Source organism: Hippoglossus stenolepis, chromosome 4, assembly GCF_022539355.2.
Source record: "Hippoglossus stenolepis isolate QCI-W04-F060 chromosome 4, HSTE1.2, whole genome shotgun sequence".
NCBI lineage: Eukaryota > Metazoa > Chordata > Actinopteri > Pleuronectiformes > Pleuronectidae > Hippoglossus > Hippoglossus stenolepis.
Window position 1 is genome coordinate 24722253 of NC_061486.1, and position 27989 is coordinate 24750241.

Here is a 27989-nt window from a genome sequence, read left to right on the forward strand (position 1 = left end):
TCCCTTCTTCTCTGTTTGGTGCTGTTGTGTTAATGGATAATCAGTCATCAAATAAAGCAACTCGCTGCACTTTGATACAGACACTCTAACTGTTGTTTTTGTCACTAATAGACACAAACCCAGCCACAGAGTGTGGTCATGTACGTCAAGTCAACAGTGTGGATCCTGCTCTTCATCTCTGTCCAGGAGGGTGAGCATTTCAATGCTGTGTGCATTTGCAGTACATTTTTGTGAGACTATTGATTTGTGCCATACCAGTCTGTGCATTTTACTGTTGGTGCATCAGTGTCCCTGCAGGAGGAAGAGTATGATTTTGATGGTGAAACATACGAGGATCCACAGCCTCTGAGCTGTTCCACCACAGAGAGAATCAAAGGTGGACACGTCACCTACACCCAGGTGAAAAACATTAACTGGACATTAGAGCGGAAATTGTTGTTTGATTAACTGATTAGTTGATTCATTTCAGAGTTAAATCACCAATAATTTTGATAATTGATTATACTATAGTGCAGTGCGTGTTCTAAAGATGTCTGTTTGGATTGGGCTGTTCTCTCGTTCTGTGTTAATACTCTTCAGAATTATCTTTGTCATTAGTGAGTCCTCCTCAAACCGTTCTACAATATACTTTGTCACTTTGTATTGTTTTGTGCTGGATATTATGGAATAAGTAGGCAAATATTTTTTGAAATAGAAAAAAAATCTTTTGTGGATCTCAACTTTTCCAAAATGAGGATTTCCTGTTTTTCTCCAATCTGTCATTTCAAACTGAATATGCTTGTCGTATTTGGATTGTTGTTTAGACCAAATAAGAACAAAACAAAACATCAACATATATTTATTATGGGTATTTTTCAGTTTCCTCAACTATCAATAATCTATTGATTTTAATGGTTCAAAAAAGGTAATGCGATATATTAGAAACAACAATAAAATCATGAAGTAAGACAAAGTATGCTATGAATCGTGCAAGTAAAAGTGAGGAACAACTTAGGAAGGTCATTTTCTGGTCATGTCAGAAAAGGAACGGAATTCTTAACGTAACTCCAAAAGTGATCATGTGTTTCCAACATTCTCCACAGGGGGGGCTGGAGGGCAGTGTGCTGACCTATCACTGTGGCCCTGGAAAATACCCTTTCCCAGTCAGCAGCAGGCTCTGTGGTGCTATTGGGGAATGGTCACTGATGAGATTAGCCAATGGCAGACGAGTGTCACAGGCCACATGCAAAGGTAATATTGTTACTACTGATGCATCAGTGTCGTTTGTACACAAAAGGACTTTGCTGTCTGTTCATAAACTGATATTTCTCCCTGTGATTTCCTCCTCCTGTCCTCCCCCCTTCCTTTCTTCCTTGCATCCTCTGTTCTCTTTTCCATCCTCACTGCTCTTCACCTCTTTTAGATGTGTTGTGTCCGGCTCAGCTCCAGCTGGATCACGGCGACTTCTGGCCCAGAGATCAGTGGTTCCGTGTTGGGACAGTGCAGAGCTTCTCCTGCATGGAAGGGTTCACCCTGTACGGGTCAGCCCAGAGGAACTGCACCCTCTCTGGAGAGTGGACAGGCACCACACCTGTCTGTGACAACCATGGTATATTGTATAATGTTTTTTTATTTGATACAGACAGGGCTCATTGATCATCAGACCATTATTGCGAATGAGCCAGAGTGAGCTGTTTGAGCAAATTTTCATCTGATGTCCCTCACCAGTTTTTACTGAGATAAAATAAAATGATATTTTTATACAAATAGATAGATAATTCATTTGCATTATACATACAATCCAAACTAAGTGTAAAACGAACCTATGAACACTACACCCAAAAAAACAAGCCGATAACCCATGATTAAACTACATTACAAAAAACAAACAATACAATGCAACCCTAAGATACAATAAAAAGCTGCAGATATAAACTAAAGCACATATGATAAAGTGGTATAATTACACATGATCACAAGTTTGGTTTGGTGAGGAAGGAAAGGCTGCAAACGTTGATAAAGTATGAATCACATTCATCATTTCATTAAGTGTAATATATGTTTAATTTGATCATCTTAAATTCATGCCCTGGAGAATAAATGAGAGAATGTCTACTTCCATGTGGCCCTGAGCCCAGTTGGTCAGATGTATTGGAGCATATATAGTCTTAGAGGGAGCATGCACTGGCTAAGCTCACACTAACCGAGCTTTACAATGTAAAGCAGCTTTTCATGATTACACAAAAGATCTCTATGAACAGATTTTAACATGACACAGTACTTTACTGTGACAGAAAAAACAGGTCACTGACCAAACTTTGCATTTATTCTACTTAACTGTATGTTTCAGTGTTTACAATGTGTTTCTGATGGTGTGCATCATTTCACTCAAACTGTTCTACAATATACTGTCACTTGGCGCTTTATTACTGTTCTTGTGCGGTTTGTTTAACTGCTGAATTTTCTTTTTTACACATTGCATTTTGGATGTTTCAGAGGTCTGAAACACAATGTTCAGTACCAAGTTCACAACTTTTCAAAATAAAACTCTGAAATTCAGCTCGATATGAAGCATTGCAGCAACAAAATGAACGGTGTACTTTTACTATGAAGACAAAATGCAAAAAAGGATGTGATTATATGAATGTTATTGCCATGGTGTAGATCGGCACGTTTGCTGTACTCTTGTGTCTGAGTCTGATGTGGTGACATAAAAATAATCAAATTATAAAGTTGACCCAGTGAACAAGAAGCTGCTGTAGTTTACCAGAGGAGGTAGAAGAAGACATGTTCAACTCGGTCCACAGACTGAAGGCACACGGCCCCGTCCCCACTGACTGCTACAGAGTGCTGTTCAATCATTTACTCAAATCTTACAAGTGACAAGTGTGGAGCTGATAAGTTGCACACTTCACAAGATATGTGCTCCACACACAGACAGACAGACTTTTGGAGAATGAATAGGTAGATTCTGAACATTTCTAGAGCCTGTGGCAAAAACACTAGTCCAATTCCAAAATGTTGTTGTTACCTTAAAAAATAAAAATAAGTTTATTGTTGGCTCTCTGTTTTTAAATGCAGCTGAGGACTGTGATGACCCAGGGATCCCGCCGGGGGCCCAAAGGTCAGGGGGCCTCTTTCACACTGGAGAGAAGGCGCACTACCGGTGTCAGGCCGGTCTGAATCTGCTCGGGTCGGCTCTAAGGGTTTGCCTGGAGAATAGGGAGTGGAGCGGCTCATCACCACGCTGCCAAGGTGTTTTAGAAAAAGAACGTGTTTTGATAAACAAAATGTAGCTAATCTGATTAACGTCCAATTGTTGTTATCACAGCAGTACCGAAACAGTACACAGTGCACTATCAATATAAAACATTAATGTGTGCTATCTTTGTGTTTTGCTGCAGGTCCAAACACCTTTGACTCCCCCAGTGCTGTGGCCCAAGCCATGGCGGGCTCACTTGCTGGAGTCATGGACGTAGTCTCACCAGACTCCAAAAAGAAAAGTATCTTGTATCTGTGTCTTGAACCAGTGTTTCAAATGTTGCTGCACAAATAACATGTCATTTTAAGTGTTTGCACAAAAACTTTGTGAGCAAATACTCAGATGAGTTAAAAAAAAAAAACTTTCTGTGTGTTAGCAGCAACAATGTCCTTTGGCCGAACCATCCGTGTGTCTGAAGGCAGTCGCATGAATGTCTACATTTTATTGGACACATCAGGAAGCATCACACAGCAGGACTTTGACATTTCCAGGGATGCCACCATTGCTCTCATCAGAAAGGTCTGAACCGGATGAGCTCAGTTTGATTTGTATACTGGATATGGGGACCACCATTGTCTGTGAGTTTGCACGTAAGTCATCATGGATTAGAGCCGCAGTATCGAGGTCCCGGCAAAACACATGCTTGACCAATCGCGAGACAGTCTCAGCTGTCAATCATGAAGTTTCGACCCATTCTTATAGCGTCCAAGTAGAATGGCACACAGGGATAGCATACCTCCGCCAAGGCCCCCCAGTCCCCTTATGAAACCACATTCAAATTTACTAGATCTGGATATTTATTTGGAACTGCACCAAATTGCACATGCTCATGAACATCAGTCCCAGAAATATGTCTGATTTTTTTCACCAAGCTCCATGAATTACTCACTGACATATCAACAAGAAACGTTGGAAAATGCCCTATCTCACATTGTTCAACGACGTGAAAAAAAAGTATCTGAATCCTCACCAAAATATAATGTGTTCTTTCATGACCCACACTGCATCATTCCCCAAGTTGTCAGGAAATCCGTCCAGTATTTTGTGCAATCCTGTGACAACTAATTAAAACCAAACTTTTCAGGAACTACACAATATTCTTTAATGTCAAGAACATCCCGAATGACAGGAACTACAAACATGTACTCAATGAGTACTTTGACCAGTTTGGTCCATGTCCCATCTGTTAACATGGAAGAGGCGGGGTTTATGACCCATACTGCAGCCAGCCACCAGGGGTTGACCAAGACGCTTTGGTTTCACTTTTAAGGAGCCGTCATGTCGACCATATTAATATAGTCTACATGTGAAACTAACATGTCTTCTTTATTTCTTTTTTAGCTGGACAGTTACGAGGTACAGTTGAAGTTCCACGTGTTGTCATTTGCCAGCGAGGCTAAAGACATCGTAGACATCACAGAAACGGATATAAGCACTAGCATTGAGGACGTCATATGGAATCTGCAGGAGTTCAAATACGACAGTAGGACTCTGCTACAGTCTTTATTTATTCAAGGCCTGAAGTCGAGAACCACGATGAACCAATATGTTTGATAGTTAATTGAATTTCTGGTCCTTTTAAGTTTCCATCATTCAATCTTTTGTCTTTGTTCTATCTGCAGGCCACGGTCATAAGACGGGCACTAACCTCCACGCCGCGCTGCACCGTGTCAGTGAGGTGATAAACTTCTTCAAGCAGAACAGCGTCAAGAACCATTTTAATGAGACTCAGAACATCATCATCATAGAAACAGATGGTGAAGAACTAAAAAAGCTCTAACTTGTGCTCAGAAGCATATTGCATACACTTGAGAAAGAAATCTGAGATAATGACATTATTTTCTATTTTCATTAGAAAAAAATCTAATCTACCCAAAAATGATTTAGTTAATTCATGAAAAATAATCTTATTAATCCAGAAATTTTTTTCCTGATGAAACAGATTATTATCTAATTAATTCCATCTCTTTAATTCAGAGAAAGAACAGAGCAGATTCTTTTTCTCAAGTGATAAGATCAAATAAGAGCTCTTTTCAAACCCTCCCTATTTCTCTTGGGTTGCTCTGCCGACAGGTTTCTCCAACACAGGCAGCAAGCCTCAGATCGCTCTGGCCCAGATCAGGCAACTGCTGGGCTACAGCACCACGGCTCAGGATCACACACATGAGACCATGCTGGGTATCAAGAAGTCACTCAAAAGCAATTAACGAAAACTGTCGAAGATCACTTTTACAAAGCAAAGTTTAATGTGCTGACGTAGTGTGTTTCGACATGCTTGCCTATGTGTTGTACATAAACATATTGAGTGTCTTTGCGTGTGTTTTTTCAGATGTCTATGTATTTGGTATGGGGAACAAGCTGAACAAAGATGAGTTGAACTCTTTAGCCTCACAGAAACGTGGCGAGCAACACGTCTTCATCCTGAAAGACTTCGAAACACTGGGAGAGGTGTTCAACAGCATCATAAGTAAGAGACTGCTCTCACCCCTCACCCTTCACCAACTGCCAGTGTTTTATAACAGCGGATGAGACTTTTGGAGCACAAAAGACACACAAAAATCTGGCAGTCATTTTTTTTCCAACAATACCATAACATACACATTTTTTCCAGATGTTAATTGCTATTAATAGTCAATTCTAACATCTATGTTTCATGACGCAGGTGACGTGAGTGTGACGATGTGTGGGGTTGCTCAGGAAGACGTCTCCGGGGAATTTCTGATGGGTGGGACACCAGTCTACACCAAGCCCTGGCACGTCACTCTGAAATCAGTAAGGGCTTTGCACACTCACTGAAATCATACAGGAGGTTTTTATTTCAAGCTGATCACCACTCACATGTAACACCATCCTCCCTTACAGCCTGTATGGGGGCCTGATAAGTCGTGTTTTGGATCCATCGTGAGCCAGAACTGGGTGCTGACAGCTGCCCACTGTTTTGTCAAAGCGAGCACAGACATAATCAATTACCAAGTGGACATAGAACACGGTCAGTGTCAATGTGGGACAATATTGTTGGAGACTGGGAGAAATTGTTTTAACCTAGTTGTAGTTACTTAGCAGGATTATGCAAAAACAACATACTAAACTCATTTCTAGAGAATAATTCACTGATCTTGATGGAAAAAAAATTACACACATTCCACACATATCATACCGATATTTATGAGTCTGTTTAATTTGGTGCAGATTCAAATACAAATCCTGATCTATTGAATTTAAATGTGATTCCATGGGAGGACTGTTGGGCTTTGGCTGAGGGATGTGTTCCCTGAGTTCCATTCTAGTTTGTGGGCAGGCTTCAGTGTGTGTTTGTAAGCAAGACTACTACTGATCAGATTTCCCAAAAACTTGGTGGAAGGATGTGGTATGGGTTAGGGAAGAATTCATACAATTTTGGTGTGGATCAGGATCAGGACTTTTTTTTTTCACTTTCTTTATCATTGAGAAATAGAGCGTTTACATTTTTTTAACCGTTTCCCCATTCATGGATCTTGATAAGAAAATAAAGTTTTTAGCATGTTATCCATTAAGGAATCAACATGGAGACAGTGCTAGTTGCATCACAATATTACACTGTTAACCATCGTGTTGAATTCACGCCCTTAGCAACAAGTAGCTTCTTTGGTTCCCAGGTAATGGCACAGTGAAGTCCAGCAGAGTGTTAATTCACCCCAAGTATAACATCAACGCACTCAAACACAGAAATGTGTCCCAGTTCTACGACTACGATGTCGCTCTAGTATACGTGAACAAGAGTATCCCTCTTTCCTGGAAGGCCAGGTAAGAAAAGTCTTGAACTATCAGCCAATCGGGATACACCTATAGGTAAACATATATTTAGGTCATGGAGGATGTGTGAGTTGTGTATTCTTGTATTTCCATCCTTGTGCCACCTACAGGTAGACAAGAGAAAAATGTATACACCTAACAGTGTATGTGCCATATTTCAAACAACAGACCTATCTGCTTGCCGTGCACCGTACCAGCCAGCAGAGCCATGAGAATAATCAACTCTACCTGTCAGCAGCACAGTATGTGGCCTTTATACTCATGAGTCTGTTTAGCAGAAGAATTCATATTATGAATACATGACATCAGATAGATTGTATATGATAAGTTTTAATATATAAATCTGGCCTAAATAGGTTCTCCTGTATGCTCAGTTAAATGCCAGTATGTACTGTATACAGGAAATGAACTACTGTCACATGAGGAGACTGCTGCCTTTTTCATCCATAAGAAGTCGGGACGCAAACAAACACACATACACACAAAGAGACAGGTGAGAGCTGCAATCGTCAGACTGTTGGCTGCTTTCATGCTCATGGTCAGATGTAGATGTGGTGGACATAGATCAGTTAAAAAATGTAAACGCTGCTACACTGTGTTGTTTGTCTGTCTGCAGAGGCCTGGCTGTGTGGAGAAGGCCAGGCAGACCTTAAAACAGCCCACCGATGTCACTTTGGAAGAATATGTCCCTGATTCATTCCTCTGCTCTGGAGGCACCTCCGGGTTTCAGGATGCTGTCACCTGCAAAGGTCTTGACTCTGGACACTCACTGTATAGCTGCTTTCAGACATGCACTGAATCCCGGATTTCCTCTGGCCAATCTCCGTAAGGGCTGTATGTGTGAACACAGATGTCCAACTGAGAGCCCAGTCCCCGAGTATAAAGTCCCCTCCTCCAGAAAGTCCGGAGGAGCCGGTGTGAGAACACAGCAGGAGCTCCTCCGCAGGATTCACCACGACCGAGGGGTCATGTTGATGACGGCTCTAACACGCAGCAGACGCACACAAATGACAAAACACGGAATCATACACTCACAGAGATGTAGTGAGAGATTATAGTGAAAAGAGCTGAAGACTGTGTCAATGTAAACAAATCAGGTGATCTCTGCAGCAGAATCAATTCATCACATCCTGTCTCTGCCTGCGGCACCCCCCCTCACCTGAGCGCTCAGGAGATTTCTGTGATGTTGTGAACGAATCTAAACGGAGAATCTTCTGCTGTGTTGTGCAAGTGTGAAAGGCAAACTCAGGAGAAAGTCCAGGCCCAATTCTCCCACATCCTTAGGAGGTCATGTCTGAAAACAGTTGTATGACCCATGGTTTTTGATATGTTCAATATATTCACATGACAGTTACATTTTGCCTCTTTTTGTAAAGGTGACTCTGGTGGATCCCTGTTTCTGCTAAAAAGAAAGCGCTACTTTCAGGTCAGTGTTCTATTTAATAAGAGCCTGATCGTTCAAAGTGGAATCACTATCACATCGACTGCTTTTATCCCCAGGTGGCAGTAGTGAGCTGGGGCACCATAGACGTTTGTGACCTACACAACCCAGCTGTGAGAGGGTTCAGCAGCGACAGGCCGCCTCCTGACGCTCGAGACTTTCACATCGACCTGTTCCACATCGTGCCGTGGCTGAAACATTATCTGGGCAAGCAGATTCAGTTCCTGCCCGATGTCTTGGACCACTTGGAATAATAACCGAGCAATGCAGAATTCAGCAGAGATCATGGGCATTTATAACTACTTACTACACAATATATGGGAATAATCACAACTAAAAATCCAAATCAAATGGACTAACAATGATTTTCCTGACTGTAAGCTTACATGGAAAGAATATTTTTTCTTTTAACAAATCAAACATACTAAATAAAAGTACCATTTAAAAGTGTTTTTTATCCATTTTATTCTTTCTAAACAACACATGTAAAACGTATGCATAATCAGGTCCTGGGACACATACATGAATATATCATACATTCCAGTACAGTTCCTGATTCTGTGCCACAAGTCTAGACTACATCACCTTTCTTACTGTGCAGTTAGACGCCTTCAGTCATACAAGCTGTGTCTCAATTCAGGGGCTGCATCCTTCAGAGGCTGCATTTGGAGACTGAGACCAAACAAGTAAATCCTCTGTAAACCAGACTGTCTCTTTTCGGTTCAGCCTTCGAGTCCACGCGGCCCCTGAATTGAGACATACAGTATTGCGTATAAGGTGGATAGGTCAGTGGGGATCCCAGACAAGATGCAGGTCGGTTGGCTGGTCTTTTAAAAGCCAACTGTCCATTCAGCCCTCAGAAAACTGTCGGAACAGGGTCTCTGATTGGCTGTCTTTGAATTTTGGGACGAAGTGGATCTGGAGGATCTCGGAGAATCCCTCCAAGAGAGCAGGAGCCACAAAGTGTTTCCTGTCCAGAGGGAGACACAGATTTAGAAAAACATTGCACAGCTGACAATAAAGTCTACACTGTTTAGTTATTACTGCCAGGATTCAAGGCCCAATGAGTCAAGCTTACTTGTAGCTGTGGAAAATCATGTCATTGACCTTGGCATGTTTGTTTTCGGACGGAGCCATTTCACGGAACTGAGGACAACAGTATTAAAAAAACATCAACAAACACACACTTTGTGACCAGATGAACCAAACCAAAGTGCAGAGGACAGTCTTACTCTGTTGTTGTGTTTGGCTTGCTGCAGAGAGGCTGAGAAGTGGAAACAGCGACAGGACACTCCTGCTGCTTTGGCCACGTCCACATAGCTAGAAAATGCAGTATTTGGTTACACAAACAGAAAAAAACATATAACCATACCGTATATACATATCTCAGACAGCATGCAAAAAACTTTTATATCATGAAAAAGTTCAATATTTTGCATCATTTAAGAAAGTGAACATTTTACATATTCTAATCTAGACCCATTACTCACAAACATAAAATGTGTCAAGCATTTTTTAAATCCTAATTTCCATGATTGTGGTCTACAGCTCAAAATATATATTATTAAAAATGTATCTCAAAATACTGTGAGTCAGTGCATCAAGGGCCACCACACACGAAGGAAATGGACTACAACTGTTGCATTCCTAGTATCAAGCCACTCTTTAACCAGAGAGCATCAGAAGCTTCTTATCAGGGTTAGGGAAAAAAAGGTTGTCCAAAGTCCTCTTATCAGATGCCACGCCGCATTAATACATTGACCAAGTATTGACTTCATAAAGGAACAGACTTTTCAGAAGTTGGACATAAATCTTTTTTGATTGAATTTAGGAAAAATTCTAATATTCTGAGATATTGAATTTTGTTTATTTCATAAGCTGTAAGCCGTCATCGAAATTAAAACAAAACAGGCTGGATATTTTCACTTATCATGTCATGAATTTAGACCATGTGAAAGTTTCACTTTTTTAATTATATTACAAAAAAAACTATACTTTTCCACATTATTCAGATTTTTTTTGAGAAGCAACTGTGCAGCAAAAGCAGCACACAGTGAACACACAGATTATTAAATGCACCCATTTAGTACGATTCCCTTAAAAAAGACAGGGAGTGAATTTACAACGTTTCTTGGAAATTCACTGGTGTGTCTCCAGTAGAATCCGTCATCTATTGGACTAAAACCTTTTTCGTTCTTGTAAGTGATTCAAATTTTTTTGTGTCTGTGGGTAATTTCTCAGTTTTTTCTCGATGTGTTGCCAATTATTTTTTCTATTTACTGTGTCCTTCTTGGTACAGTGCTATAATTGCAAATAGCACTGACTTAAATCATAGCTCAGTGTACACAACAATAAAAAAAACTCCACCCTGCCTGTAAATATTCTCCTCTGTTTGTGTATATTTATTCTTCACTTTTGAACGACTGTCTTTTGTTTGTCTAAAGGAGTAGCCAGTGAGGTGGAGCTAGATATGCAAACAGTCGAGGAAACACACAGAGATAAAGCGCCTTCACAGTAATACAGATGAAGCGCTGCTGCATTACCGCTTGCGAGACTCAGGGTCCGGGTTGGTGTTGTCCACGGCAACACTGCGGCCTTCCTTCAGAGAGCGCTCACATGCTGACACACAGCTCTGCCATGAACCGAGTGTGTCCTGACACAGAAATAAAACCCAATGAAAGGATCAATACATTGTTTCTGTCATGAAACATAAACGTATGCATCTAACTCTAAAATCGAGGAATCTGTTTTTGTCTGTATTTCGATTTTCTTGACATCTTATCAACTTGACAAATAACTGTAAATTTTTTTTAATTGTATATATATATGTATTTAATGTTGTTAAAACGTTGAATCGATGTCTCTCCTGATTGAAATAAAATAAAGACACACAGGCAGATGTGGCATCTGGAGTCCTGTTCATAAAATATCCACTCACCCTATTCACGTACAAGTAGCCTTGTGGAATGATGTGGGTGTGGAAGAAAGTAGATTTACCCGCTGCGGAGAAAGAGAACAAAGAACAACATGAGAAGGGTGTTGTCGGGAAGACAGACCAGAAAATCGAAACATGATAAACCATCCAAGTTCACTTACAAGCAGGGAAACCAACAGCAACAATGACTTCTGTCCTGCTGGACGTGAGGGAGGCCGATGGAGGGTCGTACAGCCTGGCAGCCGAGTCACGCTTCCTCTGACGATTCAGACGAAGAAAAACATTTACAAAAATACAGGAACAGACAAAACATTACCAAAAGACTATCAAACATTTCCTCCTCCACAAAAGAAGAAATTTCCTCCACAAAAAGTCTCTGTGGTTCTTTTATTTGCGGTACTGAGAGGTGCAGTCTATTCTTCTTCGGCAGTAAAGACAAAATGTTTGTTTAACTTGTGACACTTTTCAAGAACTTTGCACAAAATGCAACTTTGACCTTCTCCATCATTCTCACAGTGAACTCCCCCCTCTCTCTGAGTTTCTGGCACGATCTTTCTAAGGTCCTGATACTTATGACAATGTGGTGCTGATGTGCCAAAAGATGAAGCATTTAGTAATTTGCTAAATCTATACTCAAGTATAACTAATATCTTCTGATATTCCCCCTCTACAATACCACGTAGTCTACAATTAGTTCTCATAAGATTATGACTTTTTTCCCTCATAAATTTACAACACTTTTTTTTTTAAACATGGAGCTAATACTCTATTGTACCAACACAATTCAATGTATTTAAAAAAAGAAACTATTCATGTCAAATTGGTCATTGGACTTACAGGGTCAAAATCAGGCAGGCTGTAGGGGGCGCTCTTCCAGCCCAAAAAGTACTCCTCTGGGGTGTGGAACTTCAACCCCATGTTTAGAGCAAACTACAAGTACAAGAAATAAGATAACAGTTACACATATTGATTTTAGATGATTTGGGCACCAGTGAGGACTAACTTAATGAGGTTAAAGAAGTGGAACAAAGTGGTCAAACTGAACCAGACTAAGAATCTCATGTCTTACCAGTCGGTCACTGCAGGAAAAATCCTTCTTCTTCTTCCCTGGAGCCCAGTTTTCAGGCCTCCCTGCGGCATCTGAGCACAGAGGTTAATCCATAAGCTCACGATTAGTTAAATAACAGATAAAATAATAATAAAACTTAAATAATAGGCAATTAATAGTTAAAATTAACACATCGCCTACTGTGCACATTGTTAGGTTTAAGAGAAAAGAACTGAATTTTTCCCCCAAAAATATAACTTATGTAGCTTATGTAACACATGTGTTTTTGTGTGAAATCAGATCAGATAACTGAGAACACACACAGTCACGGCCGTGACTCGACTCACCTCCCACATAAAAACTTGCGGTCTTATCAACGGTGACACCATCATTAACCTGAGCAGGTGACAAACATGCAACGATGTTTTTCAGTTAAATCAGACACACACTGTCAAACATGCAGGCACAGCAGTAAATGATGTTGTGAGGAATGACAACAGGGCAGTGTCTATGACTCAGTGTTGTTTATATTTTGTGTTGTCAGCCTCCTCTCAAAGGCATGGAATGAGGTGTGGACCTTTCAAAACATTGGTGTGTGTGTGTTTATCCATGCATCTCAGCTGACAATTACCTTCTCACACAGGTGATTCCACATTCCCAAAACTGGTTTCCTGTAGATACCAGGACCGCTCGCTACAAACACCTGAAACAAAGAAACATGCAGCATCCAAATTTCTGCTTTACGTGATATATCTACTTAAGTATATACAGCCCAGCAAACCTGCACAGGTAGCTGCAGCTTGGCGAGTATGTCCTCCACTTTAGACTTAAAGACTTCTGGTCTCAGTTTGCCTCTAGCGATCCCCATCTGGTTTGTGAAGAGCACCACCTACAAAAGGGAGAGCAATAGCAGACTAAATCTAGTGGTAAATACTGCTACAGAACATAACATTCAATAATATTTCACTCGATCAGAAATCTGCAGCCGGTTCCAAATGCTTGTGCTCAACAACAATCTTAAAGCTGATCGTATCACTCCAGTTCAAAGATCTTTACATTGGCTCCTTGTCTGTCAAAGAATTGATTTCAAAATCCTGCTGTTGGTTTATAAAGCACTGAACGGTTCCTGATCTGCTATGTTATGAACCATCAAGGCTCCTCAGGTCATCTGGAGTCTGCTTTCTGACCCCAGAGTCGAAACCAAACATGAAGAGGCAGTGTTCAGTTTTTATGCCCTGCCGGGCTGCTGCAACTCTTAGTTCTTTAATATCAATGCTGAGGATTTTCCTGTTTGACACGGCCTTTCATAAAATCATATAATTTCTCATTTCATACACTGCACAGTATAGTTTTGCCATCCACCCATTCACACGCACATATTCATACAGTGCATCTATGTGCAGCACTTGTCTATCATACAAGTTGGGGTTCAATTTCTTGCCCAAGGACACTTCAGCAAGCGGAATGCGGGAGATCCAATGGCCAGCCTTCTGGTTAGTGGACGACCCGCTCTACCTCCTGAGCCTTGTTGTTGAAATGTGCTATAAAATAAACTTGCCTTGCCTTTAATCTTGCAAAGTTCCCTAATATTATTAGCAGCTGCTGTGTTTCTCCTTCTCACCTTATATCCTCTTCTAAGCAAAGTGGCCAGTCTGGGCTGAATCTCTGGAAACAGAATCCTGGGATTTAAACACAAGAATGATTACAACAAAGCATGTAGTTGTGAGATATAATCTGTGGTATATAAGCCACTGTCTATGATAGGACAATATATCGGGGGCACGCTGGAATGCAGGAGCAAGCACACAAGTGAGTAAAGAGCGTGATGTGTGTGTACAGTGCGGAGAGAAGACACTTATTAACCAAGGAAGCATCATTGTGAACGTCCCTGAGGTTAAACCACACGTGAACACACTCAACAACAATGTTCTGTATTCATTAAACTTGGTAAAGGAGAGTCTTCACACACATTTTGACAGGCATATCTGGGGCAAAGTTCAAAACCAAACCCTCAGAACTAACCCAACACCAGGTAAGACAGTCCTTTATCCAACCCTCATTAACAGACACTTAATGATCACTATTTTTAGCTATAGCAAACATGTAAACATACCTCCAGTCATCTGGTGCAGTGGGAAAGACTTTCCCAGACTTGGTGGTGATGATGCAGCCATCTATGTCAAACCCGGCAATCTGGAGGCGAGAAGAGGAATATTCAGACATTTTCACCTGCGCTGGTTGATATCCTCAACCGAACAACTTGTAATTCAAACGTCAAAAAGGGGAAGACATCAATGTTTGAAACACATGATCTTCATCTCCAAGAAATTAGAAAAAGGTGATGTCAGTCAAGCTCTACACATCACTGATAGAGGTTAACTAGAAATCAAGAAATGTTATATTACTGATGTTTAGCAGCAGAACATAAGGGTGCTGATTTGAATAATCAATAATGGATATGCTTTGAATATTATTAGAAAATAAAACAAAATGACTTCTACAGTGTTCTAGAGCTCATGTTTTTTGTATTTTACCATCTTGTTTGTCGAATCAACACTCCTAAATCCAAAGATCATCACAACTCAAAAGCTGGAATTCGTCAAACCTGCTTGAAAATAACTTACTCTGGGGTTGATTGTGATTTTTATACAATATTAAAGCCACACAGCTTTTATTTCGCCGATAACAATGCTGTGTCACAGTGATGAAAAAGATGAATACTTGAATAAAGACAAACTTCATCAGCATTGAAACAGTCCCCACCTTGTCACTCCCTTTGACTCCAGCAGCAGTGTAAAGCATCAGGTTGCCTATCTGCTGCCAGCTGCTCTTTAGAGAGGCCTTTGACGATGATGATGATGACGATGAAGACGAAGGGTGGGGGCTGTTACTCATCTCTGTCATAGACTTCTCTGCCAACTCCTGCAGCTGCTTGAGCTTTTCCTCTGCCAGTCTCTCCTCTTCATCCTCTTCTTTTTCTTCCTTCATCCATCCACCGGACACCTCCTCATCTGTCCTTTGGCGCTTCACCTCAGGGTGTCCCCTCTCTGGGCTCAGTTGTCTTTTATAAGACTGAACAGAAAAAAATTAAAATACACACTGCATATCATTTTAATAAATGTTTTGTGTTGTAACATGACTCAGGAAAAAGACATTCAGATAGATTAGATTAGAACTCAATAACCGAACAGTGAAACCTGTGTTACCTTCGTGGGAGAGGTAGGGAAGAAATCCTTTATACTGCGTTTCGATGCCAGACTTGACTGCGTCTCTTTTTCTTTCCCGTTCCTTCCTCCTTTTGTCTTATCGGTGGCTTTCAGCACTTTCTGTGCAGCACTGGAGGTTGTACCGTTGGAGCTCAGGGAGTAGTGCAGTTTAAATGGATGGTTGTGGTTAACCAGGTAGAGAACGCCTCCATGGGTGAGTTTACCAGACTGACCCCGGACAAGCTTCTCATCATCCAGGGAACTGGGATTGGCACCAAGCTGTGAAGCAAACAGGACACGTACCAACACTGAACTGTGGCATTTTATGCTGTTTTGATTGTACAATAACCTGGGTGAGTCTAGGCAGTAAAGACAAGAGAGTGAAATAAAATTATATTTCTGATCCTTTGATTGTGTAGTGCCAAAATCCCAAATATTAAATATTCTATATTCAATTTGTATTTAAATTTATTTTGGAGTGTATTTTAGCAGTGGTGTTTCTAGCCTGAGCATTTCACAGGGAAACTAAATAAATATAAACTGTGAGCCTGTGACAAACATCTGTTTGTTTTTATACCTGAGTAACGACCACATCCTGGTCTGGATAGCAAGCCACCACTTTCACTGGAGGAAACACAAAGGTAAGTGTCACCACGAACATATATTCACACACAGAAACATTTACAGTTTGATATTTATATTCATTGAGAAGTCAAAGTATTGTATGAAAAATAGATTAATTTCCTTTTTTTTATATTTATGCAACAATTTAACTGTTTGTTATTTGCTACATTTCTTGGCAAACTAAAAACATTGAGGCATAGGACCTTTGGTTAAAACATGCAGACTCAATGTGTGAACATGGGTTGTTGCATATCAATCAGGGCAGAAACATCTCTCTGTATTTATAAAACACTGTTTAACAACACAACTAAGTGTGTCCTCAAAAATGACCACACAGGTGAATCAACACATCCATATCAATTTAAACAAAAATCTGAATTTCCAGGATGGATATTTGTGTTATTTGAGGCTTCTCGTCTTGCCAGTTATTGCAGGACTATATTAGACTGTATCTGTTTTATCAAGGTGTACCTAACAAACTGGCCACTTAGTGTATAAACAACTGCTGTGTCCTTCAAAAGGTAATGATGATCAATTTATCACATTACTAAGTTGCAGGAAATGATAGTACCAGTGTCATTTATATGTTTTATTGAAATGTGGCAGTTATTTTCTCAATGGATTGTTTCATCTTCACACATCTTAGGTACCAGCAGTCAAAGATAAAAGTCAAGATGACTGAAAAAAAGCAGTAAGAAGAAAACCATATGCAAATAGTTTGTAATCTTAAAAATGGTCTCAAAACAACTTTTAATTATATATTTTTTAAAAACATTTACATTAATGGTTTAATAAACTAATCTTTTAGGCTCTATGTCTGCCTCCGCCCTGTTTATTAGAAAGCTGGGGTGACATTTCATCCTAGTCACCCTGTGAATTCAGATTAATGTTTTTGTAAAAGACACAAGGGCTTAATGAGACCGTCAACTCGGAGTCTAACGGGATGATGGTTTTCTAATCTCAGTGAGCTGGAGTGGGAGGAATCCGTTGTTATAATGTGTCAGAAGAACAGACACATTCCTAACTTTTATGAATTAAAGCTATTCTTCCCAACCATTAGAGCACTTTGCATTCAGAGGACGAACAGCAGCGTCAGTTTGCATTATGATGGGATCCTCCTCACCCTGGTGCCTGGAGCATTTCTTGTCGGTGACTCCGGTGTGCGGGCCCCGGCCCAGAAGCACAGCCCGGCCATCCAGCAGCGGGACCCGAGCCCCGGAGGCGCCGACCAGCGTGCACGACATCCGAGCGACCGCAGCGGCTCCGCGTTCAGCCTGACAGGGGCTCGCACTCACACTGTTAATCACTTTAATCACTGACTGTGTTATAAATCTCAATATAATCAGAGTTACTACTTTTGATCACAACTTCTTCCGTTAAAGCGGGGAGTCGTTTGAGCGCTGTACCCGCGGTCCATTTGAAAAATACACTCGACCTGAAACCGGCCCAGCTCGATAGTTCCGCTCTGACTTTTCCGGTATTCCTTGTATAATTTACTGTCCAGCACAGTCTGACAGCGGCTGACGTCTCTGTGCGACGAATGTAAAAGATACCTGCTTGGTAAAGTAGTTTAATTTATTTAGTTTTTGGAAATAAATGTTATTACTTGTACATGTTGAGGAGTTCCGGGTTTGACGTAGCATCGAACAGAAACGCTGTAAAGAGGAAAAATCCAATGTGAGGAAAAAAGGACAAGATGATTAACTTCCGGACTAAATGTTTCTTTGTGTAACAGCCTCCTCGAATATGTATAATCACCTGATCCTCCTCTTTTCGTGTTATTGTGATGTGTGTAATGTTTCTTTTTTCTGTCTTCCTCATAACATGCCTGTTTGAGAGATTCCTTTTATTTACATGTGTACTTAGTTTTGTTTATAGATGTATAGTAGAGGCAGGTGTTTCGAATATGTTCTAGTAGACCATAATCTGAATGTTGCATTTACATTTTTTTATAACTTTTATTCCCCTTCAACCCTAAACCTAATTCTAAACCTAACCCTTAAATCAAGTTTTAACCCTCAAACAGACCATTGAAAGAGTGAGGACTGGTCAAAATGTCCTCACTTTCCAAAATGTCCTCACTCTGTAGGGTCTATGCTTAAAATTGTCCTCACAGAAGTTTAAGTACACACACACACGCTAAATGCAAACACACATTCTCTACAAATATATATAACCATCATTTGTTTAAGGGATAAAAACACAGATGCCTGGAGTGACTCATCTCACAGCTAAATTAAAATGTTGTGTCAACATCCACTTCCTCATCATGCCAACAGGAAAAAAAGGTTTCCTATGTACTGTCATTCAGTCCAGTAATTATTGCAAACTCTTTGGCCTCTGTGAAACCAAGTCAAAAGTACCTAATATCCTTTAGTCTCCAGTTGTAAGTTGAAATTGATATTGTAATGGATCATATTTATTTTTCCCCACGGTACAGACGAACTAATGTAATATGTTATCAAAGTCAGTATTGTGTCTGAGTCTCCCTCTGTCGGTTTTCAGAGCATCAAACTTTCTCACCATGTCCAACCAGCCCATGCAAAACCAACATGAAGGGACCTACATGTCTCTGATGAGAGGCTTGAAAGAGCTGGACCTCCGTGGCCAATGTGTTCCCAGCGACCTGGTTCTGACTGGAGACCATGCCTTTCCTTTGGCAATGAACAGAAGGCCAGGTCCTGATTGCTGCGTCTCTGTACGGCAGTGGAAGGGTTGTAGTTCTGGGTCATGAGAGTTACCTGTCGACCCTCCCAGCTCTTGTAGAGAATGCTCTGACCTGGCTGAGAGGAGATGGATCCGACAACCTGTCTGTAGGGGTCCATAAAAATGTCATGTCAGTCGCTGATAACCTCAGCAAATCCAGCTTCCAAGCCAAAGTGGTGGGGGCCTTTAGTGATAATCTGGGGGTTGGTGTGTATGTGACAGATGCCTACAGTGTGGGTGCAGACAAGAAGGATATAGTGGCATTCATGAAAGCTGGAGGAGGAGTGTTAATAGCAGGTCAGGCGTGGAGCTGGGCTGCAAGTCATCCAAAAGAAAACACACTGCTTCTGTTTGAAGGGAACAAGGTTTCTGGTGTGGCAGGGGTCTACTTCTCTGATCATCAGGGTGAGGCAGAGTACCTGCCTGTCTATCCTAAAATCCCATCCTCCTGGATGGCTGTAGTGTGAGTGTATACACTTATCGATTATTGCACATTTAGAAAGATTTCACTTTGTAAAGAGACTACTCTTATTTGAAAACTGTCTGCACATTTATGACATTATTAACAATAATGAAGCTAACACTGAAGCTATCACTGAATTGTTTTCATTATATTATAATACCAATTTATGTTAATATATATTATTCATAGTAAATGAATATTAATATTATTCATCCATTAACATTTTTGGTTAAGAAAAACAATAAGATTTAAAACAGTTACTGGTTCTTTCCTGAAATTCTATAACTCACTGTAACTGTCATATATATATCTGGTTTACTTCTACCCTTTCAAATACAGAAACGGAAAGGATTTGAGGATGACTTGGAGTTCTTACTCAAGGGGGTTTCAGAGTTCGACATCCAAGAGGGAGCAGTACTTTCTGAGGTTCTGGTCCATGGCCCTCTGGCCTTTCCCATTGGGACCACAGAGCATGGAGACGCGTTCCTGGCAGGAGCCTACTATGGACAGGGACGGGTCATTGTGATTTCACATGAAGGAATTCTTTCACGAGAGGTAAAGTCTACATTAATGATCTGACTTAGAATTTCTGCCTTCTTAAGTCAAAATGAGCATATTATGAGAATTTTCTCAATTAGGCAGGTATACAATTATCATGTGTAGATAGTATGATCTCTTTTGAGACAGTAGATATAATTATTTTCCATTTATATCTTGTTAAATGTTTCTGGTCACCAGCAGTTTAATGTCTAGAATATTTATCAATGTTGATTAACTACTGTTTCTGTTTTGAAATAATTCTTTTCATTACAGCCAATGACTCAATTTTGGAGTAATGCCATTCACTGGTTGGATGAAGGCAGATGGGGTCATTGGGGTATCGCACAATCAAGCCTTAGGAATCCTCAGCAAGTCAGGGTTAAAGTGTGAGAAGACAAACTTCAGGAAAGACCTGAGTGTGATAGTGTGCACAGCATACAGCGGTGATCACATGGAGGATATCCAGAACTTTGTGGCAGAGGGAGGAGGCCTTCTGATTGGTGGACATGCCTGGTACTGGGCACAGACACACTGTGGACAAAACCCATTAACAGATTTCGTAGGTACGATAATGCGCCACCTGCAAAGTTCATGATATCATAACATAATGCATCCTAACTAATATAGGTACTGCTGTACAAATTGTTACATTTCATTAAGCTGACGCTTTTATCCAAAGCGACTTACAATAACATATCCACATGGTAATGTAGATTAACTCATATCAGGCATAACGTTAAATATCCCCACACATTGAATTCTCATATAGCGAGACGGAATTGCAGTCCTAAACACATAACATAAAACACACACACACACACACACACACACTCAGGGATGTTCTGGAAACTGAGGATTTGCCGGGGGCTGGACTGGTTTATATAAACGGGAAAGTGCTTCAAAGAAATCAAGGAACCTGATCCCTGCTCACACTGAAGCTAGAACTTACAGGGGTAAAAAAAGAGAAGCCTGCTGGGTTGGCAACTGATTTGCTGATTCAATGACTGATAAAGGTGCAAACTGCAGGGCAGCATGAATGGGTTGATAACTTCAACCAAAAGTGGCAGTTGTAGACTGGATGGTGCTGGCCATGGTGATATGACTTTCTTGTGTCCAGAGCATACGGTTTATGGTCCAGAGGTTTCTTGTTTATGTAAACTCTGAAGATAACAAGTCAATTGCCTGCTGCAACAGGTACACCAAGTAACTGGTGTAATAATTGTTCATGAAGGCTGCTGAACTTGAGAAAATGGTGGGCTCAGACAAAACATGGGTGGATGGAAATGAAAGTGCGTGGGTCCATACAACAATGTAGGGGACTGAATTGCTGCAGACTAGAGACAGCAGAAAGTTCCATAGTGTTGGTTTAACATAATTTAGAGGACTACCAAACAAAACAACAGGTAACTTTGCAGCACTTGGAAACACACTAAAGAAAATATCAAAACAAATTTATTTTTAATTGGGTACTACTTGATATTTGGGCCCAAATATCCATATCACGTCAGAATATCAACTCATGGTTGTTCCAATGTATTTCAGGGAACAAGATCCTGACTAAAATGGGCTTGAGCCTGTTGGGAGCAATAATCAGAGGTGGTGTATACAAGGCCCCTGTACCCAGCCAGGCCATCAAAGACACCTACCACTTCCGCCACCTTCTACACCGCTTTGCTGGACATGTCAACGAAGGAAGTGATCTTACGAAGCATGAAGAGGAATGTCTGAAAAAGCTGGGCACGGACTGTTCCACCTACTTGACCATGAAGGCTCATGACTGCTCCTTCTATGCACAGGTCCTGTCTGCCCTCACTGATATCATATTGAGGGTGGGCATGCCACAGGTGAGTAGACAAAATGCGAAACTTAACATTTTCCAATAGAGCAGCACAAAGCTATTTTGTTTGATGTTTTTGTGATCCTGACCTTTGCCAAAGCACTAGATCTTATATGATGTATGTGACGATTAATCATAATTTATTAATCAGCATGATGTGTCTTGTCTTTTATTCATCTTCTTTCAAGGTGTCTGAGACCTGTCCTACGAAGAGTGCCAAAGACCACCTGCTCCTCAACGTGGGCACAGAGTTATATAAGGTTTGCCCAAATCCAGATGCAATCCTGCCTTTTCTCATTAAGGATAATCCTTTGATGCCAGTTGTCTATAACCACAGGATCCAGATCAGTGTTAACACAACAGGTGAGACCAAATATATGAAGATGTTATGAGCTCAACTTGTATACAGTATATGCGCTATTGTACAGACCTTGCTGTTAGTTAATATGACACCTTCTGAACCTGGAATGTTCTGATGAGATTTAAAATCTTAGACCAGGCCCAGACAGGCCAAGAAATAGAATTAGGCATAGCACACTTTTCAATATTTCAGCCTCGTAACCAGGGAAGTTAAAATAAACCCACTAACATCTTAAGGAGTCTACTTCTTCCTTCATTTGTTTTTTTAAAGCATTTAATGGTGTGTGTGTGTGTGTGTGTGTGTGTGTGTGTGTGTGTGTGTGTGTGTGTGTGTGTGTGTGTGTGTGTGTGTGTGTGTGTGTGTGTGTGTGTGTGTTAGACTTGGAGTGGATCAGTACAGGTCTCTACCTCTCTCCTGGTATGAAGACCTACATTGCCATACCAGCAGACATGGTCAACAAAGGATGGAAGGTACAGCCCACAAATCCATTAAAGGGGACATAGCATGCCCATTTTACCACAAGTTGATATGGTCCTTGGGATCTTAATGAAATGTCTGTGACATACTTTGGTCAAAATACCACAAGGATCATATAAAACAGCACCCTTTTACCCTGTATAAAACAGCCCTCCACAGAGTGACCTGTTTTGAGTGCCTGTTCCTTTAAATGCTAATGAGCCAGCTCCCCCTCCCCTCTCCCCCATGATTTTAAACAATATAAATTACATATTTTATATGATATAAATTTATCAAATATGCATCCCATACTTTGTATTCCCTTCTGTTGTCCTGGAGTTTTAATTTTCCCAATCACATAATTAAATGTCCCCTCTGCCCATCCACTACAAGCACACAAGCAGACAGACAGAGAGAGGGGTGGGGGCTATGAAGACCATCATTTACCCCGAACCCCGACATTCAACGGGTACAACAACAAGCGGAGAAAGCAGAATCGCGGGCTGACCTTATATATACAGTCTATGGGGCTGACCAGCGGAGAAATGCTCGTCCCGTGAACAGCCAGGCGGCTGCGCGCGAGAACGGCGCTGCGCTGCCTCGCTGCGGCGCTTCCGCCCGGTGTTAACCCGGCGTAACGAGTGGGGGGCTCTTTGTGTTTGTGCCAGTGTTACAGTAGTGCTGAACACCCGGAAGTCTTTCACACTGCTGGCTGTGTGGCGTTGACACAAATTCCAGCTCACGCATGGGAGAGCGAGCGGTCGCGCCCGAGCAACTGCTGCAGCCTCCCAGTCCCAACGATCCAGACAAATGCCACATGTGAGTGAATCGCGGGCTGACCAGCGGAGAAATGCTCGTCCGTGTGAACAGCCAGGCGGCTGCGTGCTTGGGAACGGCGCTGCGCTGCCTCGCAGCCTCGCTGGGCCCGTGTAAACCCGTGTAACGAGTGTGGGGGACGGGGGCGATGAGGTGGGGGTGGGCCAAGGCCATGTAGGGAGACTTCCAGTTCCTTGTTACGACACAAAACCCAGGAAGCTCAATCGAGTCACTCAAGCATGACGTTTCTGACTTAGAGGAACCATAACAAAACGCGCAAGTGTTTTTTTCCCAGAGTTTTTGGGTTGGTAGACATGCCAGATACCCACATTAACGTGAAGAAGCACTAACAAAGTGGAATTTGCATGCTATGTCCCTTTAAGACATTAAGGGTTATTGAGTTTGCTAATACAAGTAAAGCACCTTTTTGCTTCCTACTGTTAGCAGTCATGCATCAAAGAATATAGTTACTGCTCTATAGTCCACGTCTTCAAAGCAGTAAAACATATTCCTTGTCTTCCTCAGATCCAGATAGGCTGTCAAACAGACAGACTGAATCATGCAGAGTTGAAGAGAGCACCAAGTGTTCATGAACAATTTCCCATAACCACAGAGATGATGCAGGTGTGGAACCTCTGGGGTGGACTCCTCTACCTGGTGGCCCCTGCCAAAGCACAATTGCAGTGTCAGATCATAGTGCAGATGGCTGTAGCTGCGCCATATTACAAATTTGGTGAGTGCTTAGGAGGTTGAAAGGTGCATTATGTTTACCGATGTGTGCATCTATGTGTTCATGGGGTTAATGGAAGATGTTTCGTCTCCTATATTATGGGATTAGTATGGTTGCTTTGAGATTCAAGGGACATAGAGTAAGAGAATGTAGTTATGTTGAATATGAAGTATAATGTTTTTTAGGTATTTTCAGATTCTTAAGGTGGAATCCATACAAGAGATGCAAGTTTATACGTATGTTTGATAATTCAATTTCTTAAGTTGACTGTACAAATATAGTAGTGCTGACTCTAACAAAGGTTTCACTGGCAAAGCAGTCGGGTTCAAAGGGTTCCTTTGCAGGTGATCCTGAGCAGAGGAAGTAAGGTAGGGTTAGGGGTTTTGGGGCGACTGGAGGCTTTGATCTGGGAGAACTGGCAAAAGAGGGGATTGGGATTTGGGACCTGGTGCAGATGAAGCTTTAGCTCTCTGAATGATGGCCTATATTTCCTGCCAGACTGACTTCATATCATGAACATCAGTTTTTGAGGACCTGTTTGTGTAATCTCTTTTTGACAAAACAGGTTTATACTTTTCCTAGCATGGGAAATTTTACATACCCACCTTTTGTTTTCTTCAGGTGTAACAACAGCAGCAGAATGGTCCTTGCTGCGCACTGCTCCCTCACCCTGGGCAGAGTTGGAGTTTGAAAACATCATCCTTACTGTGCCATCAAATGTGGTTCGGGACCTGGATCGCCCTGACGAGTTGGCGGCGCTCTGGAATGAAATGATGAGGGCCATTGCTGACCTGGCTGCAAAACAACACAAATTTCCCCGCAAAGAACGCTTTGTAGCAGATGTGCAGATTTCCCATGGTAAGTGTATTTGAATTTGTAAAGGACTCCTGAGAAATTGAGCCAGTAACAACTCATGCTGGATAAAAGCAGGGTACATCGTGGACAGGTCACTAGTCTATCATGGAGCAAAAACTGTCCTTTTAAAAATTGTAAAGATTCAAATAGGGTTAGGGTTAGAGTGAGTGTTAATTGTGTTAATTTGAGTTTTGTAACAGAACATGCTACAATGAGGCGTGTAGTTTGTGCTTTGGAGTGACTGCATGCACAGCAAGTTGTACAGTGTTTATCTACCATACCTATGAAACCCATATTAGCATTAATACAAAACTCTGTGCTTTTTTTGATTTTCTTCTGCTCAGGTTGGATGCATGCAGGTTACCCTATAATGATACACAGCAGTGTTGCAGCTGAATTAGTCAGTGTTGACCATATCAGGAATGTAGGAATATGGGGGCCCATCCATGAACTGGGACACAACCAGCAGAGAGGCTGCTGGGAGTTCCCACCCAACACCACTGAGTGTACATGCAACCTCTGGTCAGTGTATGTGCATGAAGAGATGCTGGGGATTAACAGAGCAAAGGTGGAGTAGATCTGCTTTGTTTTAGTGTATTTATGACATTTAGAGAAGTATTAAGGTGTTCATGGAGATTATATTGTTTCTAAATCATCTTCTTCAATGCAGGCTCATCCTTGTATGACTGTAGAAAATCGAAACAGTCGAGCAGCGGAGTATGCTAAGGGGGGCAGGAAACTCAGCAGCTGGGACATGTGGGTGGCCCTGGAGACATATATGCAGGTAAGAGAGAATTATTTTTGTATTACCCCTTATAAATACCATTTGAACAAAACCACACACACACACACACACACACACAGGCCAAAGGCCAAAAATGTAAATAGTACTGAAAGTCTCGAAGCCAAGTCAGCACAGTGAGGCGTCAACACTGCAATTTTCTTACTTTTCCCTCTACACTTTTCTCTGTGCATGTAGCTCCAGGGTAAGTTTGGCTGGGATGCCTTTAAGAAGGTGTTTGCTGCCTACCACACGATGAGCGACTTTCCCAAAGACAACGAAGGAAAGATGAACCTGTACGCTGAGACTTTCTCCCGGACTGTGGAGATGAACCTGACTGGATTCTTCAAGGGCTGGGGTTGGCCCATCGCACCAGCCACAGAAGAGAAACTCTCCAACCTGCCCTCTTGGAGTGACCACCCCATGGTCCAGTATGACTGAGCTGCAGTATGATGCTGATTGAAGTGCAGAGAGATGGGTTCTAAGAGAATGAATCTTTGGGTATTTAGGAGGAAATATCATTAACTAACTTTTGTTTTCTTTTTTGTTTTTGATGTATTTGACCATGTCTCTTATACTATTTTAAAAGAGAAAGAAGTTTTATAGCTGATGATATATTTACAGCTTCTTTATTTAGTAGTTAATGTGTGAATTAGTTTGGTTCATCTGAACCTCTTACTGAGTAACAATAAGTCAGTCTGACTAAATGAGATGGTCCTTCTGTCACACTGGATTTAATGTAAAAAATAAACTTTTCAAGTTTATACAACTGTGTCTATTGATGGCTGGGTCATTGTTATTGATCAATTAGACAAATGCATAATAAGTTGACCCTTCTAAAGCAGCTTCATTAAGACAAATCTGTGTAAATCCAATAATTGCCCTTTTACCACCTATTATGTAACCAACATTTTATAATGCGGTTAATTATTTGCTTCACATGTTGCTATTAGTGAAACGGCTACGCCAGTTGATTATCGATTAGACAATTGGTATTTGCTGGACATGTGATTTTATTATGACACATGTATTAATTTGTGTACTAAATAATTTAATTTTGATATATTTAAAAACTAACCTTGATTAAAGGTTGTGAATTTGTGATTACATATTAGGCTGATGCATTGGTTTGGTTGTTCTCTATTGTTTAACTAAAGTTAAAATGCTATGCAAACTGAGGGTGTGAGATGTAAATAAAGATGATTTGAAAGGTGTTTACTGACCGTAATGTGTATTACTGGTGTTAATAAAAGGCAAATGAGGCTAAGCTTCTCCAAAATGATGATGGAACTGTTGCTTGTAAGCTAATCTTTTAATTTGCCTTCTTGCTGATTATTCTTATGATGTAAACGTTAACAGGCTATAGTAGTCGTATTTTTTGTACTATCACTCATCCAACTCAGTAGGGTTTTCTGGGCCAAAACAAAATCTATAAAACATATAAATAAAAGGATAAATTATTAGATAAATACGTAATTATATAATTAAATGCCTAAATAAATGACTAAATGTGTATTTAGACATTTATTTGTCGACAGCTGTCTTCGATCGAGCTATTATTAATTTATCCTTTTATGTATGTATTTATATAATTATTTATGTATTTATATGTATTGTTTTGGCCCAGAAAACCCTCCATAATTATGAATCCATTCACACATCTGAAAAATGTGTGTTAATACACGTGAATCTGACCAGACCCACAAACGGCAAGTTCTCTCTCTCCCACACAAAGGGGCTGTATGATACTATATTGTCTTTTTAGCCTGTCTATACTTCTATACTTTTATCAATTCTTGACATTCAGGGCCTAACTATTCACTTATGCACCAGAGGGTTCAGGATATAAGTGGACCTGCACCCTCCACTGTGCACAGAGCAAGACAGAAGCTGAAAGGTGGACTGTAATCACCATCTTTCTTAAAGTTATTTTATATTTTAAGTTACAGTATACAACTGTGTCCCATCTGTCACCTCTAGGAATAGATTTGGAAATGGATAGTAGGAATATATCCTTACCAATGTCTAGGCCAGATCACATCTGTGTGGAGATGAGGAGACTATAGCCAAGTAGTTTCCACATGTTGCATAGTATGACTGGTACTCTTTCAGTTGTACCCTCTTATTTGTGAAATGTTAAGTTTATATCAAGATTGA

General features: G+C 40.9%; 2 protein-coding genes and 1 pseudogene across 2 annotated transcripts; 2 read left to right on the forward strand and 1 right to left on the reverse strand.

The window, feature by feature from the left end:
• Positions 1 to 29: 29 nt before the first annotated feature.
• Positions 30 to 8924, forward strand: si:ch1073-280e3.1 (complement C2). The gene is made up of 19 exons (XM_035154201.1): positions 30 to 190; positions 287 to 399; positions 1083 to 1230; positions 1403 to 1588; positions 3061 to 3234; positions 3384 to 3482; positions 3618 to 3760; positions 4583 to 4724; positions 4864 to 4998; positions 5315 to 5419; positions 5571 to 5708; positions 5904 to 6013; positions 6104 to 6230; positions 6877 to 7024; positions 7202 to 7275; positions 7435 to 7526; positions 7650 to 7782; positions 8410 to 8459; positions 8534 to 8924. Exons 1-19 carry the CDS (start codon positions 139 to 141, stop codon positions 8726 to 8728), a joined length of 2364 nt encoding a protein of 787 aa, XP_035010092.1. The 5' UTR covers positions 30 to 138; the 3' UTR covers positions 8729 to 8924.
• Positions 8923 to 17903, reverse strand: LOC118106052 (polynucleotide kinase 3'-phosphatase). The gene is made up of 17 exons (XM_035154202.2): positions 17411 to 17903; positions 16241 to 16287; positions 15664 to 15942; positions 15221 to 15529; positions 14571 to 14650; positions 14079 to 14136; positions 13239 to 13346; positions 13089 to 13160; positions 12805 to 12853; positions 12479 to 12549; positions 12247 to 12339; positions 11571 to 11667; positions 11413 to 11474; positions 11018 to 11127; positions 9707 to 9794; positions 9553 to 9620; positions 8923 to 9444 (listed from the first exon to the last, which is right to left on the reverse strand). Exons 1-17 carry the CDS (start codon positions 17529 to 17531, stop codon positions 9324 to 9326), a joined length of 1833 nt encoding a protein of 610 aa, XP_035010093.2. The 5' UTR covers positions 17532 to 17903; the 3' UTR covers positions 8923 to 9323.
• On the forward strand, positions 17772 to 27114 carry LOC124851628 (annotated as a pseudogene).
• Positions 27115 to 27989: the final 875 nt, after the last annotated feature.

What these genes read in the sequence shown, in the direction of transcription:
- si:ch1073-280e3.1 (XM_035154201.1), top strand. Translation starts at nt 139, where the DNA reads ATGTACGTCAAGTCAACAGTGTGGATCCTGCTCTTCATCTCTGTCCAG. An exon ending in GCAGGAGTTCAAATACGACA is followed by an intron (nt 4,725 to 4,863) that starts GTAGGACTCTGC and finishes TTCTATCTGCAG; the next exon opens with GCCACGGTCATAAGACGGGC. An exon ending in CCAAGTGGACATAGAACACG is followed by an intron (nt 6,231 to 6,876) that starts GTCAGTGTCAAT and finishes TTTGGTTCCCAG; the next exon opens with GTAATGGCACAGTGAAGTCC.
- LOC118106052 (XM_035154202.2), bottom strand. Translation starts at nt 17,531, where the DNA reads ATGTCGTGCACGCTGGTCGGCGCCTCCGGGGCTCGGGTCCCGCTGCTG. An exon ending in CGCAAGTTTTTATGTGGGAG is followed by an intron (nt 12,550 to 12,804) that starts GTGAGTCGAGTC and finishes CTCTGTGCTCAG; the next exon opens with ATGCCGCAGGGAGGCCTGAA. An exon ending in TTTCCTGCAGTGACCGACTG is followed by an intron (nt 12,340 to 12,478) that starts GTAAGACATGAG and finishes TTGTACTTGTAG; the next exon opens with TTTGCTCTAAACATGGGGTT.